This window comes from Polypterus senegalus, chromosome 10 (genome assembly GCF_016835505.1).
Source record: "Polypterus senegalus isolate Bchr_013 chromosome 10, ASM1683550v1, whole genome shotgun sequence".
In the NCBI taxonomy this organism is placed as follows: domain Eukaryota; kingdom Metazoa; phylum Chordata; class Cladistia; order Polypteriformes; family Polypteridae; genus Polypterus; species Polypterus senegalus.
Genome location: NC_053163.1, coordinates 112,402,977 through 112,420,218, shown reverse-complemented (window position 1 = coordinate 112,420,218; position 17,242 = coordinate 112,402,977). Strand labels below are relative to the sequence as shown.

General features: G+C 42.3%; 1 protein-coding gene across 5 annotated transcripts in view; it reads left to right on the top strand.

The window, feature by feature from the left end:
- The first annotated feature begins 559 nt into the window (after positions 1-559).
- The window catches only part of LOC120537423 (V-set and immunoglobulin domain-containing protein 4-like), a 46,610-nt gene continuing 29,927 nt past the window's right edge, over positions 560-17,242 (top strand). For all 5 annotated transcript variants that reach the window (XM_039766349.1, XM_039766350.1, XM_039766347.1 and 2 more), the window contains exon 1: positions 560-710. In XM_039766349.1, the coding sequence (XP_039622283.1) occupies positions 644-710 (67 nt within the window). In that variant the 5' untranslated portion in view covers positions 560-643. The remainder of the gene's footprint in view (positions 711-17,242) is intronic.

The following is a 17,242-nucleotide window of genomic DNA, read 5'->3' as shown; positions in this document are numbered from 1 at the left end:
TCAGGGGTCATAATCAGAGCTTGTGTTAGGCTCATTCAATGAAAGCCAAATTCACAAATGGGTTGGAGCCAGTCTCAGTGACAGAGGCGCAAGGTAGGAACCTGCCCTGAGTGGGACACCCAACTACTACAGGGCACACTCCTCCATACATCTGCATTCACTTATTCAGTACCAGTTTAGAGTCACCAGTTAGTCTAACGCACGCACACAATGACCAGGCTGGTATTAGAAGATATGGGGCGACATCACCAACAACTGTGACACCCCTGCTTGTGGTGCTTAGGGTGATGCTGCATGGCTAACATGTTGGGACTCCTTTTTCTCTTTAATTAAGAGCTAAATTGGCTTGTTATTTAGTAAACTGCCCATTTCTGCAGTGCATGAGACTAAAAGGGTTGTGTAAGATGCACACGATATGACAACACATTGAACTGTACAAATGTGCAAAAGTTTGATAAAATGTGTACTTTGAGTACTTGTGAGGGTGTGTCATTTTAGTATCAGAGCTTCGATAAGGTCTGTGTTGTAATAGTGGACTAGGAAAAGGGAAGCAAGAGTGGATGGTGAAGCAATGTAAACAAGAATTCTGCTTCACTTCTAAAGTGACTGACAAGCAGGAATCACCGGCTCCTCCACAACAGAAATGTCTTTCCGAGTCTGGCTACTGATCATACTAGTGCAGCTCCTGCTCCTTGGGACTCTCTCCATTGGTGAGTTCTTTGCCGTCTTAGCCATTCCTTGTCTGTCTGAACATGCTGCTGTCATTGCCGTGATGGTGGTGCTTGGTGCTGAACCTGAACGAGGCTGATCAAATGGGGCTTCCGACTGAGCAGTCATCTTTTTTCTGGTTGTTTTCCTAATAAGCGATTGGCTTGTTGCATTCTTACTTTCAGGCAAGTTTAAACCCCCTGGCTTAGTTTTCTAATCTTAAAGTTGTTGCCTAAATTTTGAAAAGCAGAGAGGAATAACCTGCGTGCGTGTATTGACATTTAAGGAAAATCTGTTACACAAAAACAAAAAGTCCACACAGAAAGGTGCTATAGACTGCCTCAATTAATGAAAGCCTTTATAAGTTATCTGTTAATGATCATTAATAATCATTGTGCACAGTGCTGCTGGATAGGCACCAGCCCGCTTTGACGCGGATTTGGATTAAGTGTTCGCTCTGTCTATCTATCTATCTATCTATCTATCTATCTATCTATCTATCTATCTATCTATCTATCTATCTATCTATCTATCTATCTATCTATCATTAAACAGTGCCTTTCACTATCTATCTATCTATCTATCTATCTATCTATCTATCTATCTATCTATCTATCTATCTATCTATCTATCTATCTATCTATCATTTTCCAGCATTGGTGCCACAGTGGCCACAGTGCCTTTGTGGGGTCTGCATGTTCTCTGTGTGTCTGTGTGTGTGTGTATCCCAAAGGCGCTTATGTTAGTTTTATTAACAATCCCAATGTGGATGTGTCCATATTCTAAAATAGACCGGGGTGCCATCTTGGGCTGGTCCCTGCTTTGTGTCTGATGCTACCAAGACAATTACTACAAGTCTGAATTGGATTAAGCAGGTTTAAAAATGACTGGATGGATTGAAATGACTTATTCTTTATGTAGTGTTATTAAGTTATGAGTAAAGAAAGTTAAAAAGTCTGAATATTTTGGCAAATGTATATTTAGTCTGTCAACACAATACATGCTGCGTTTGTGTGCAGTGTGCTGTTTTGGTTGTATATTATTTTATGGTTTAACTGACATGTTCTGTATTTGAAACAGCAGCATAGTCCTCCTTCATGGCCAATGATAAGTATTGCTGCTACACGATAATGGGTTCAAATCACACCATAGGCCTTGCTCATGTAATGGGGAACTCCATTTTCTGTATTACATCTTGCCTAAAGAAGGGGTATGAGTTGCTTAGAAAGCTTGCATATTGTAATCTGTTCAGTTAGCCAATGAAAGGTGACATTTTGCTTGACTTCTCATTGCAGACACAATTACCCTAATGAACAAGTAAGAATATCACCTACTGTACATGCAGACCACAAATTATTTACAGTGCAGGACATCTGTGAGTTTGTTAGCTCACAATGGCCAACTACTCAAAATGCTTCAAGAATAATCATCACAGCTAAATGTACACATAGAAGCCTGTGGATTTGAGAGTGGAGCCAATGAGGAAGACTGTCTTGGGAAAATAAATGCACTTCATTAAACACAGAGCAACTGGGCTGTATTGGTGGGATTTTTTTCATTTGTGTATTTCACATTTCCCTAAAAAGATTGAGTCTTTGTCACATGAATGAAAAAATAAACTAGTACAGGTATTTAACAGTAGTATAACAAATACTTGGAAGGATAGCTTTCTACTTAACCCAACAGTCTAACAGGCAGATTACGGTGAAGGTGACAACATAATCATAATCTAACCATGCAGCACCATTAACTTTAAATTTACATACCTAGCCTGATATAATAGCACACTGCAGTGGACTGGCAATTCTTTGTGCTCACTGCTGCTGTTAATTCTAACCCTAACTCTACTCCAAACATTAACTGAATAAAGCAGGTAGAGATAATAGATGGCTGATCTGCTCCACTAGCACATCTCTGGGATGCAGAATGCAGGTTAAGTCAAATGGTGACTGTAAATAGGCCCCATTTGCATTTGTGTGCATTGCAATGGACTGACATCCCATCCAAAGTTTGTTCTGGCTGAAACAGGCTAAAACCCACCATTTTTATATCACATATCATCCAGATGGTTATCAAGGTTAAGATGAAGTCTCCTGCAACTGTAAATTAGATCATGTGGGTTCAGCAAGTGAGTGGAAGGATGGACATTTTCATAAAAAGTTAAATTTTCAATCAATATATAAATTGTAGAATAGCTTCTAAAAGTTCATTTGAGCCCACTGTAGATAAGTGTGCGTCACTTTGTGATGACATTGTGATCTGTTGTTAAGAGTAGGCCGTAGGTTGAGGTGAACCTGGACAGGTGGATGTACACACTGGAGAGGAGGGGAATGAGAGTCAGTAGGAGTAAGATGGAGTACATGTGCATGAATGAGAACGAAGGTGGTGGAAGGATGTGACTGCAACAAGCCAAGGTGGTAAAGGTTATCATTAAGGGACACGGGAAGTGGAGAAGTGTTTCACGCATTAATCAAATAATCTTTATTTTATACCATCTGAAGTTTGCCTGGGTATGTGTGTAGAATGGGTTAAGGAAAGAAAGCAACAGTGAAGAGCTGAATGGGTCTGGTGGCGAATGTTGCTGGGATAGTCTCTGGTTTCCTGCATCCCTGAAGTGACATAAGCAAGTTTGAAAATGTTCTTTTTATTTAGTGTTTATTAGATGACTTTATCCAAGGTATTTAATTAGATGATTTCATCCAAGGTATTTTACAAGAACAGGAGACATAATAGCAACTTCCCTAATTTTTAGAATTGGAATACAAGACGGTGAAACACTTACCTCCATTAACTGTATCTTGGGCTCACAGCAACATCTCCAGTGTTAAATTAACACCTAAAGTATACTAATGGAAACACTATATATATATATATATTGTGGAACGTGGCCTAGACACAGACAGATGAACAATGGTTTATCACCCAACACACACATGTTTATTCTGTACATTTACAATAGTTTATAAGTCCGTGCACAAACCCAGTGCCTCCAGCACCGATCCCCCAAAGTCCAGGCCTCTCTTCCCAGTGCCTTCCTTCTGGCCGCCTCCACTCCTCTCTCTCTCTTCTCTTGTCCTCTTCCACCCAACTCTTGACTCTGAATGAAGGGAGGCGGCCCCTTTTATACCAGCCCGAATGGGCTCCAGCTGCTTCCCGGCACTCCTCCGCGGACATGCCCCTGTGTGGCAGAAGTGCCGGCTGCACACATGGAAGCCCTCCGGGTGTCCCCAGTCTTCTTCCCCCGGAAGTGCTGAGATCCAGGGTTCTTCAGGCACCGGGGCACCCCCTGGCGCTGGCCACAAGCCCCTACAGGGTTAAGCTTCCAAGCTCTGCACCCGTGGTCCCCAGTGCAACCAGAGTGGTCGCCCCCTCGCGGTCTGGAAGAGGCGCAAGTCCTCCTCTGGTCCTCCTGGGCATCCCGGCCGGGTACCACCCCCAGCCGTCCGCAATATATATATATATATATATATATATATATATATATATATATATATATATATATACACGCACACACTTTTTTTACATATTTTTCCATATGTAGACTTTTAAGAGTTGCTTTAACTCCACGAGAATTCATTTTACACTGGTGATTTTGCTGTGTTTGAGTTCTATGCTTGGCTGTTGCTTGTATGGAGTTTGCATGTTCTCCTCATGTTTATGTGGGTTTTGCCTTCAGGGACTCCAGTTCTTCCCCAGATCTCAAAGATGTGCATGTTAGGTTATCTCAAGTTTAAACCCAAGTCACTGGATTTGTGAGGCAATAGCACTAACTAGTGTGCTACCCCTTCTAATTCAATCAAGTCTATTTGTTCCTTTTATTTATTTATTTTTTCACATTCTGATTCTTCTGCTTATAATTTTGCTTTCTTAATAGTTTCTAAAGGGTGGATTTTTAGTAAATCCGTTTAACAAAGAACCTGCCTTTATGGTGTTTTATTGTGCCCTTGTATAGTTTTCAGGTGGCAACTTTAAAAGAATCATCTTTAAAGAAAGCAAAAACAAATCATCTAAATTGTTCTACTAAGATCCAGACTCTGCAGAACCTTGGCGAGCTTCTTACATTAGACGAGCTGAAAAATGAGTGCCAGGGTCCAAACGTGAGGAATGGCTCTTTTAATTCAGTCTACCAACAGTTTAGAGAATTCCCTTGTCACAATCAAACAATGACATTTTTTCTTCTTTGTCTTTTATGGTCCTGTTATACCAGCTATGGAAGTGAAACTGAGAAGTCTGCAAGTTTTCCATTAATTCTGAATCAGTGAGAAAAAGCAAAAATAGCTCAGTTTAGGCTTCTGCTGATTTGACAATATGTGATGTGTTTCACTGGAAAAAATGTAAAAAGTCATAATGAAGGGACATGCGCTCATATTCTCACTTCTACATTTTCATGAAGCCCCATAACCTGTGTACACAGACTGAACAGTTGACAGTCCCTGGCATTATGGGCTTGTTTCCATTGATCTGAGATTTTCAAATAACTCTGTGGTAATCGGGTAAGGTGGTGAAAGCTGCAGTTAAAGGAGCTGACTCAAGGCACAAAAAGTCTGAGTTCAGCTCCAGACTCCATCATTGCATGAGTCTCTGTGTATGTGTTGGTTGTCCTTGGGTGATCCGGCTTTCCACCCACATCAGAAACATATTCATGTTACATTAACCGGCAGCTCAAAACTAGCTCAAGTGTGCTCTGAAGTAGACTACAACCCCATCGAGGGTGGGTTCCAGTTCCTGCTGGGATAGACAAGCTACTCCTTAGATCTGAATAAAAAGAGTTCAGCAATGGAATGGTGAAATAATTTTGAATTCAATAAATAACACAATTAGATACAATTTCAGATTAACGTCTGCTGCATGATACATCTTGTGAAGTACTAAGTTGCAGTTTAAGTTTCAGAACATGACTCAGCCCTGGTTGTGAAGGACAAGGCAACTTTTGTGACTGAATTCTGCAATGTTGTCATCTGCTACTTCCACAAAGACCAGTAAAGTTCACCAACCCCATCCTGAATGTTGTAAGTTGGAATTCACCGGCCTCATCTGCAGTGTTGCCATTTAGTCCCCAACCCAGCCACTCAAGACCAGTAAAGTTCACCAACCCCATCCTTAATGTTGTAATTTGCATCTGCAATGTTGTCCTCTGAAAAAGAGACCAGCAAAGTTCACCAACCCTATTCTATATGAACAGAAAAGCCATGAACTGGATATTACGATAAGTAAGATTAGTTAGTGACTCAGTGTTGACCCAGGGATGCCACGTCTAGGGTTGGTTCTTATCCAGAGCTGGTATCTCCCCCTTTCCTGGATTGTCCCTCTTCACCCCCTCATTTTTGCCACTTATCTGCCACTCTTTTTTGCACAATCAGTAATAGAATCTTCTAATTTGTAAGTGGTCAATAAATGAATTTTTTTATATGGCTGTTTCAGTAGGCAGGGCAGGAGAGCGGGGGACGAGTGTCACAAATTGCATAGGAAGTTTGCAAATTTATGACGAGTTTGAAAAACTGGGAAAACTGTGAAGGCACTGATGCAAATCCCACAAAATGAAAACAACTAATGCCAAAATCTCTGCAAGACTACACAGTGGAAGAGACTCTTGGGCAAGAGGACGAAAACAGCAAGCAGGAGTATAAATAATTGTTATTCAGCACTCTAGACTCGGTTCTTGGAGAAATGGCTGCATGTTTCAGCAAATGTAACAGCAAATTTATTAATGCATTAACTGCACTAGATTATGGCAATCAAAACTTTCTGGATGCTGAATAAGTTAAACCATTACTTGATTTAAAAAAAAAACTAATATGGTAGAGGCCCAGTTTGCTGTTGCTCGTCAGTTTTAGAAGACACTGCTCATAGGCCCAAATGAGGAAAGACACAATAGAAAAATATGTTCGGTTTACTCCAGCGTTCTTAAAATAATGCCCTCTGTGCTGACTGCATTCAGACACGTCCTAACATTTGGAGCATCCACTGCAATGTGCGAGAATTCCTTCTCTATGTTTAAAAAAATATATTTTAGGAACACAGGTGAAGCATCCAGCACACAAAAGGAAAGCTCAGTGATTCGACTGGCTTTTGAAAGGGACTTATCCAGCAAATTTCATGGAGAATGGAAGGAAAGCGTGCTTAGGAAAAGTAGCTCTACGGAAAGAAGGAGGAGGATAGGAGGAGGATAGGAGCACATGCTGATACAGTGCCTTGCTGCACCCACCACATGACAAACCGACTCAGGGGTCCAGGTTAGGACCCGATACGGAGAGAAGACTGCAACTTTAATAAGGTAAAGCTGGATTATATTATGCTTGTTAGGACAGTGATCCCCCCGTGACCCTATTCGGATTCAGCGGGTTAGAAAATGGATGGATGGACCTTCATTGAGTTATTCTCTTTTTATTCCTTTTGGTAGTTTAGTGTGGTTAGCACTCATCATTTGTTGATGGCATATACAGTACATTACCTGCAGGTTTTTCTGTCATTTGTCTGGCATTAATCAGTGGCTCCGTAAATTCATTTCAGTAGTTTTTGTGTCACTTTAAATGTCATCAACCCCTCAAAATGTCACATATCCCCCACCCCCCATAGGTTATTACCGAAGTCACCTACTGTGCAGTTTCTCCTGATGGATTTAATTCCACGTTTGCCATAAAGAAGGTGTCATGTATTACCTCTATGGGAGGTTACCCCCTCAGGAATATGGAGAATGTGCCAACTCCTTACACAAAGTAGCCATCTTGCAAAGAAGTGCTTCCATTAAAAAGAGCCATTTAGTGGAAGTACATAAACTCAGTTTTATGGTTCCCTTAAGCTGGTGGCATATTGTAGTGGCACCAAGCACAAGGATGGCAAAAATACTACTACCACCACAGGGCACACAAGTACGCAAATTGACTTCACGTTACCCTACAGTAAGAGAAGAACTGCAATAGCCATTATGCATTTCGTAATACCTTAAAAAAGACTGGAAATCCCATTCAGACAATGCATTTTCAAAGGAAGTAATTTCAAAATGTCTCAAACGTCACAAATTGTGTTTTAAATGTCTTAGAAGAGGTAAGAAGAGAACAATATTTCGGAGTCCTCTGATATTAATGTGTTGTCCATTCATCTATGTTTTAAACCCACTAATCCAGAGCAGGGTTGTGGGAAAGCAGGAGCCTATCTAAGCAAGTATCAAGTGAAGGCAGGAACAATTCCTGGAAAGAGCTCCAGGTCAACACAAGATGAACACACACACACACACACACACACAGGACTCCACCTAACCCATATGTCTTTAGACTGTGGCAGGCACTGAGATTACATGCGAACTCCAAACAGGGAGCATTGCTTCACCATGCTGCCCTATAAATATGTTATATCTTGTTCTAACTAGCTTAATCCAGACCAATGTCACAAGGTGGGTGGAGCCTATCCCAACTAGCACAGGGCACAAGGCAGAAACAAACCCTGGACAGGATGCCAGTCCATTGCAGGATAAAAATACACACCCACACACCAAGCACTCCAGGGCTAATTCAGTGTTGCCAGTCCACCTAACCAGCATGTCTTTGGACACTGGGAGGAGGTCAGAGCCCCAGGAGGAAATCCATGCAAACCTGGGGAAAACATTCAAACTCCACACAGGGAGAACCTGAGATGTGAAACCTGGTCTCCATACTGCGAAGCAGCAGTGCTTCCACTGTGTCACTGTGCCGCCTGGTATAAATATATTAGGTATACATTTGTTATGATATCTAAAGGGTGGTGCACACAATCAACACCTTGTCTTAGTATCAATATTATGTTTATTAGTAATAAAAGAGTAATATCCTGACTGTTAAATGTGCAGGCTGCTGTTAAGACTCACCCCAGAGTGTAGTAGGCAAGATCATCTTGGAGGCATGCATCTAATCTTTCACACATTGTCTTGTTTTTTTGATTTATCCTTGCATGTTAACAACGTGAGGGATCACAATCTGTCCTTTGTGTGTTATTCAGCTTCATATTCTGGAATTGTCCATTCCAACTGTTGTAAAATAAGTAGAAAACCAAATGTTTGTCTAAGTATATTGATTTCTCTCAAAAAAGCATGTTCACTTTTTTTTTTCATTTCCAACACACCCAAATTTTAATCAGATGAAATATAATATTATAATGCAATGGTTATTCCCCTAATAAGTTCTATACATTGCAGTATATCTGGGGCCAGAGGCTAACATTGGTCATTTTCCTGTCTGTTTTATATGAAAATCATACATACGAGGAGAGTCTGATAGGAGCGAGCCTACCAATGAAGGAGTAACATGAGGTATATGGTGTTTGTTTTGTTAAGTAGACCAGACCTTGTTTGTAACTACCATCAACTTTCACTTCAGCAGCCGTTTTGGTTGCTGAAAAACATCCAGAAAAGTTGTCCTTCGGAGTCCTCTTTTATCACAACGATGCGCCATGACACAGAGTGCATGTGTCAGTCGAAACATTGCAAGAATGCCACTTGAAACTGTTGCCCCACCCTCCTTATTGTCCAGGCTGGCATCTACATGAGATGAAGAAACACCTGTGTGGTGGCCATTTTGACACTGACATTGATGAGAAGGTACAGTTATGTAACTTTCAGAACGTTTCCTTCTTTTCATACAATTTCCTTAAAATTGTAATTTCATAAAGATTAGATCAAGTAATAAACATATTCTGTTAATCCTAAATCTGTCTAACTCTCTAACCTGCTTATCCAGTTTAGGATCACAGGGAGCTGCTGCCAATCTCAGCACATAGAAAGGAAGGTGGTAGCAAACCCTAGATGGGATGCCAGTCGATTGCAGAAAATGATCATTCACCCACGTCAGGCCAGTTCGAAGTCATGAATTAACCTAATCTACAAGTACTTGGGGGCAGCATGGTGGCGCAGTGGGTAGCGCTGCTGCCTCACAGTTAGGAGATCCAGGTTCACTTCCCGGGTCCTCCCTATGTGGAGTTTGCATGTTCTCCCTGTGTCTGCGTGGGTTTCCTCCATGTGCTCCGGTTTCCTCCCACAGTCCAAAGACATGCAGGTTAGGTGCATTGGCGATTCTCAATTGTCTATATTGTGTGCTTTGTGTGTGTGTGCACCCTGCAGTGGGCTGGCACTCTGCATGGGGTTTGTTTCCTGCCTTGTGCCCTGTGTTAGCTGGGATTGGCTCCAGCAGACTCCCGTGACTCTGTAGTTAGGATATAGCAGGGTGGATAATGGATGGATGGATGGTGTCAGGGATGCCTGGGGCAACGACCCGGCCGGGATGCTGTGAGGGACCGGATGTGGGTCTACGCCCACCCTGGATCACATGGGGGCCGCCTTCCTGGTTGCTTTGGGGGCCACGGGTTGAGGGCATGGAAGCCCCACCCTGTAGGGGCCCGTGGTCACCGCCAGGAGGTGCCCCAATGCCTTGGGGACCTGTTACCTCAGCACTTCCGCCACACCAGAATTAAAAGGGCGCCCGGAGAGCTGCCGGGAGAACAGCCGGCACTTACGCCACACTGGGGCGTGGCCAATGAAGGAGTGTCGGGAATCACCTGGAGCTCATCCGGGAGAATATAAAAGGGGCCGTCTCCCTTCATTCAGGGCTAGAGTCGGCTAGAGTTGGGTGGCTAGAGTCGACAAGGCAAGAAAGGAGAGTGGAGGCGGCCCGAGAAGAAGGCATTTGTGTTTGGGGTTTGTGCACTGATTTTGGACTGGGTCTGAGTGACCATTATTGTAAATATTGTTTATAATAAATACGTGTGGTGGTGGAAAAACAACATGTCCGCCTGTCTGTGTCCGGGTCGGCTCCACAATGGATACAAGTACTTGGGAAGTTAGATGAAAAGCATAGACACTGGGGGAGTGTGCAGACTCCATACCAACGGTAGCAGGGCTAGAATTTAAACTCACTGTGCAGCTCCAATCCCATATCAACCCTAAAAATCTCTAAAATAAACTCAAAATAGAGATGGAGCATCAAGTTGGCAATGGTGCCTTGATGTCTACAGAAGAGGTTGAAGATATCCACACTCCAGGCTCTGCTGAGGTCCACAAAGACCCAAATATTCTAAAAGTGTCCCCTAGAGAGGGCAAAATCCATCAAGCTCCAGCTAAAAAGATATATTTTACAAAAATGCTTAAAGTTCCAAAGAGGACAAAAGGCAAAAGAGTTTCCTGAAAAAGGAAATCGAATAGCAAACAAACATGAGTGGCAGCTCAAGAAGACATTTACATGTGACAGAAAATTAGTGCAGAGATTTTCTTTTTCTCATAAGAGATCTTTATCTAAATACTAAATGGCAGGCAGATGCATGTGATAATAATGCATGAGAAATGTTCTAGACAGGAAATAAACATCTTTCTTCTTGTGTTAATGGCACAAATTTCACTGGAAGCAAAACCCCATTTGTTTTGCCAAAGTTTTTTGCAAAGCAAAGCGGAATTGCTCTCAAAATCTGATTCTGTATGATTTTTTTTTGCTAATCCCAAATATTCATGAATTTACTCAAACTGATTAATATAAAGTTTTTAGGTTAAGCCCATAAAATATCATCATAGGTAAGATGCACACACAGACCACCAGTTGAGGCTCATTCTGTGACTAGCTTGAGTATTTTCACAAATAAGGGTCCGATTTGAAGACAGTTTGATTTGATCTGAAATTAGGGAGCTGCTCAAACTAAAGTCTTAGGAGAAAGTTGTTATGGAGCTCATATTATAATACTATATGAGCAAATTAGAAGCCACAACATTAAAATAACTGACAGGTGAAGTGAATGACATTGATTATCTCATTACAGTGGCAACTATTGTGGGGTGGGATGTACTCGCCATTAAGTGAACAGTCAGTTCTTCAAGGTAATGTGCTGGAAGATGAGAAAAATGGGCAAGCGTTAGGATCTGAGTGACCTTGACAAGGGACAAATTGTGACGACTGGATGAGTGGGTCAGAGCATCTCTGAAACAGCAGGTCTCTTATAGTGTGGTGGGAACCGACCAAAAGTGGTCCATGAAAGGACAACTGTTGAACAGGCGACAGGGTCATGAGTGCCCAAAGCTCATTGATGTGCATGGGGAGCAAAGGCTACCCTGTCTGGTCCAATCCCACAGAAGAGCTACTGTAACACATATGATGGCCATGAGAGAGAGAGGTGACAGACAGAGCACACAGTGCATTACAGCTTGCTAAATAGCCGCAGAATGGTCAGAGTGCCCAAGCTGACCCCTGTCCACCATGAAAACCACCTGAGGGCATGTGAGTATCAGGACTGAAGCGTGAAGGAATGGAAGAAGGTGGCCTGGTCTGATGAATCATTTTCTTTTAGATCATATGGGCGGCAAGGTGTACTATGGCAAGAAGGCAGCCGGCGGAGGTAGTGTGATGTTTGCTAAGAAACCTTGAGTCCTGGCATTCATGTGAATGTTTCTTGGACACATACCACCTACCTTAAGATTGTTGCAGACCACGTACAATACCCTTCATGATATTTCCTGATGACAATGGCCTCTTTCAGCAGGATAATGCAGCCTGATACACTGCAAAAATTGTTCAGGAATGGTGTGAGGACTGCGGTGGGCTGGCGCCCTGCCCGGGGTTTGTTTCCTGCCTTGCACCCTGTGTTGGCTGGGTTTGGCTCCAGCAGACCCCCTTAACCCTGTAGTTAGGATATAGCGGGTTGGATAATGGACGGATGGATGGTCTGAGGAACATGATAAAAGGGTTCAAGGTATTGACTGGGCCTCCAAATTCCCCATATCTCAGTCTGATTGAGAATCTGTGGGCTGCACAGCAAAAAACAAATTTGATCCATGGAGACTCCACCTCACAACTTATAGAATTTAACAAATCTGCTGCTAACATTTTGGTAGCATAAACCAAAGACCAGCCTCAGAAGTCTTATGGAGTCCATGTCTTGATGGGTCAGAGCTGCTTTGGGACCTATGAAGTATTAGGCAGGTGGTTTTAAAGTTGTGGCTGATTAGTGTAGTATAAAGGTTCACACTTATCATGAATATTTTATTCTTCTGGGATTCACCATCTCATGATTTTGTCCCAGTGCTATTCTCCTGGGTTATCACAGTAAGTGTGTTCCTGGTGTGGCTAGCCTAGCAATGGCCTGGGTTCTATAGTATGTGGGAATGTAACTAAGGCCTAATGTCCCACCTAATTAGTTTGGGAAAAAAGGGCTCCAAAAGCAAAAGGAAAGATTGCTTTTTTCATTGAAACAGTAGATTCTAGCTGGTCATTTTTCATTGCCCACTCTTTCTGTACTCTTTGCAGCCCACATTGGTACACATTATTTGTTTTGTGCATGTGTGAGTGTTTTCCATTTTTAGCTGGCCTCCTGCTGCTCTGCCCAGCATGTGGACTGAATCCCAATGAAACTCCTCGGAAATGCGATTACTGCTTTACACGCAACAGGAGCCTGGAAATGAAAAGAAATAAGTGAATGAAAGCACAGCACTCACGGGGAATAAGCAAGTCCGCCTTGCAATGATCACTTCAGCTCTCTGCTACAGCCCCTCATGCCTCTTTGAGCACAGCTGTATCCAACGGAGCCGCTTGTGCTGAAAGCCATTATTTAAAGAAATGGAGGTTTGGAGCCATACTGCCATATGACAATGAACACCAGTAGTTGTTGGGGTTTTTTTTTTTCTTTCTTTTTTGTGTGTATTCCATTACGACAAAATACGAAGATTGTGAGTCTTCCTATAGGAAATGTTTTTCAAATGGCCTTTTGCTTTGTCCATGCCATGAATATGAATAGAAGATGAATAAAGATGAATAACACATCCATTTTCTTCTAAGAACTTTACAGACTTCCCCAATTAAATGCCACTTTCTCATTTTTGATAATGTGTTTAGCTATGGAGATGTTCCCAGACATGATCAATTCAATTTGCATCCTGAAACAGGTGCCTTCTGGGTGAGTAGGATATTCCATCTTGGTGTTTCAACATCAGCACTCTGATGGTAAATTTATTATCATCCAATAAATGATACATATCCATTTTAGTTTAAGAGACCTTCTGCGTAGAGTGAGATACATAATAACTGACACACTAAAAATATAGAAAGTGATGCTTATCTTGAGCAGAACAAAAAGGGATGATTAAAGGTATTTAAAGTATCAAGCCTCTGCTATTTTAATATATATAAACTAGCCAACCCGCGGTGTACTGTACGCCGCATAATCAGGCCAGTTTTTTAATGATTTTTAAGCACAGGGAGAATATTAACATTTGAAAAATCTGTAATGTAATAAATCAGAAAGAAAAGCAACATTGTAACAATGCACGGAACGAACCAACACACCATCGTCCGTGACTGAAAACTGGCGGACCGCCATCGCTCATGTGCCCACCTCCAACTCGTCACTTGAGTCGTTGTCGTCTTTGCACAGTCCACATGCACCTGTGACTCACGTAGACTTTCCGTGTTCCTGCAGGAGCATCTAAGAAGACGCATGTTTGTCGTGGATGCGAATTGTTGTATGTAGCGTGTAAAACAGTTTGCTATGGTGCACGCGGTCGTGCGTCGTAACCGAAAACTCGGTTTTTAAAGACTGCTTACTTCATTGTGTTTTAACCTCTGTTGTAAAGGATTGTTTTAAGGATCCCATGGGATACCCCTCGCAAACCGTTTAACACGCTGCATATGGCGACTCACCTCCGGCGTGGCTCCTTCCTGCGTGCGCCATAGGTGTCTTACTTGTCGGCGGCTTAGTGAATCCACACCCCTTCCGGCGTGCTTTCCATGGTTGTCTTGCCTTAGTGTATTATATATATATAGATGATCTGGATAGGAATATAAGCAACAAGCTGCTTAAGTTTACAGATGATACCAAGCTTGGTGGATAATCTGGAATCCATTGAATCATTACATAGGGGCTTGAGCAGCATACAGGCTTGGGTGGATTTGTGGCAGATGAAATAAATTTAAGGCATTACATGTAGGAAGTCAAAATGTTAGGTTTGAATACACAATGGGAGGTCTGAAAATCAAAAGTAAATATTATGAGAAAGATTTAGGAGCCGTAGTGGACTCTACACTCTCAGCTGCAATACAGTGTTCAGAAGCCACTAAGAAGGCTAACAGAATGTCAGGTTATATAGCGCCTTGATGTGTGGAGTACAAGTCACAGGAGGTTCTGCTCAACCTTTATAATGAACTGGTGAGGCCTCATCTTGAGTACTGTGTGCAGTTTTGGTCTCCAGGCTACAAAAAGGACACAGCAGTGTTAGAAAAGGTCCAGAGAAGAGGAACTAGGCTCACTGCAGGGCTTCAGGGGATGAATTATGAAGGAAGATTAAAAGAGCTGAGCCTTTACAGTTTAAGCAAAAAGAGATTTAGAGGTGACATGATTGAGGTGTTTCAAATTATGAAGGGAATTAGTACATTGGATCGAGAATCTTATTTTAAAGTGAGTTCATCGAGAACAGAATGGGAAACTTGTTAATTGTAAATTTTGCACAAACATTAGGAAGTGTTTTGTTTATACAGAGATCTGTAGACACATGAAATAAGCTACCAAGTAGTGTGGCAGACAGTAAGGCTTTAGGGACTTTCAAAACTAGACGATGTAATTTTGGAAAAATTAAGTGGATAGGACTGGCAAGCTTTGTTGGGCTGAATGGCCTGCTCTCACCTAGACTGTCGTAAAAAAAAATTGTGAAGAGAAAATCTACTGCACAATTAAATTTTACTCTTTTATAACTTCTTCCTTATAATAGGAATGGCTGCCACCCACAACCTACCTGCCTAAACACCAACCATTTCACCTCCAACTTTGCTCCACCAACCTCACTTCACTCATTTTGCCCTGTCAGGTGGTGGACATCTAAAACCTACCACAGAGTTACTGCGGAGTTCTGTTTCATTTAAAGACGAAAGGGACTTTAAGAACTTTTGGGCCCCCGTAATACACAAGACCCCAAACTGTCATTTAAGAGGCTGCTTTGCAAGAACTATCTGCCTGGTTGGAGAAGAATACTAAGCAACAAACCATTATTTAATATGTTTCCATCTGCTGTCATCTCATTTTCACTTTGCCCTCCAGAATATTTGCATCCAGGCTACTGTTTACATTTACAAAGGCATTATTATTATTATATTATTATTATTATTATTATTATTATTATTATTATTAATAATGTATTTATTTAACAGGTGCTTTATCCAAGGTGACTTACATAGGAAGTTATAATACACACAAGAATGATTAGAAGGTGTAAGCATCAAAAGCAACAGAGAACAAGATGAAATCTGAGCAAGGCAGAGTAATACTACTTCTACTGCAATATAATTATACCTGCAACGAGACTAAGACAGAAACACCATATCCTAAACTCTTTGTCAGTACAATAGCAGCTATCCTGTAGAAGGAGCAATTCTAAAATATTTAATGAAAATGTGTGTCTTTAAGAGACACCTAAACATCAGTAAATTGGGAACAGTTTGAAATAGAGAAATTGAGATCATGGGCAGCTTTGGAGCAAGAATGGAAACACATTGTCCAGTCTTGGCATGTCTGACAAGAGGAGGAACAGTCAGCAGACAGACAGAATGGAGACTTCTTGAAGGGACATTTGGAGAGTCTAAAATCAGAAGATATTGAGAAGCAGAGTCATGCAGTGAGCTGTAGGTCAGGACAGGGGATCTGAACTAAATCCTTGCAGTAACAGGAAGCCAGTGGAGAGACAGCAGGAATGACAACAGCAGTCAAGCAGCTGCATGATGGAGGAGCTCAACAGGCAGTATAGCAGTTAGGAGGTGATGGGACGTTATGGAATTGGGTATATTTTGGACAGTCTTGCATCAAGCTGGCATCCTCTAAGTATGCCAAAAAGTAAGCTGCTATCCTGTGTGGAACGAGCCCAGGACATAGACAGGTAGACATGTTGAAAAGCACCACCACACGTTTATTTACACTAATATTTACAAAGAACCAAAGTGCACACAACCCGCTTCACCCCAAAGTCCAGGCCTCATACTTTTGCCTTGCTTCTCTCTTCAGGCCGCATCTTTGCCTCCTCCCAGACCTCATCCATCTTCCACCCGACTCAAGTCATCATATGAAGGGAGGCGGCCCCTTTTATAAGCACCCAGATGTGCTCCAGGGGTGTTCCGGCAATCTCCAACCTGCACGCCCCAGTGTGGCAGAAGTGCCGGCTCCATCCCTGGGAGCACTCCGGGTGTCCCTGCTCGTCTTCCCCCCGGCACTTCTGGGTGTGGCGGAAGTGCCGAGGTCCAAGGCTCCCAAGGCATCCGGGCGCCCCCTGGCGGTGACCACGGGCCCCTACAGGGTTGAGCTTCAAAGCCCTGTACCCATGGCCACCAAAGGCACCAGAGTCCCGGCCGGGTCGCCTCCCCAGCCATCTGCAACACCTGTTAATGTTTATAGTTTAGTTTTTATTCCAGTTTTTTGGTTGCAGTGGCTCACTTGTAACAGGCTGACAAGAAACATAAACTTCAAATATATGTATAAACAAATGGTACTCATTTAAAAATATCTGCTTTGCTGTGAAATTGTCTATGCAGATTATTATTTAATTAGCCCCCTG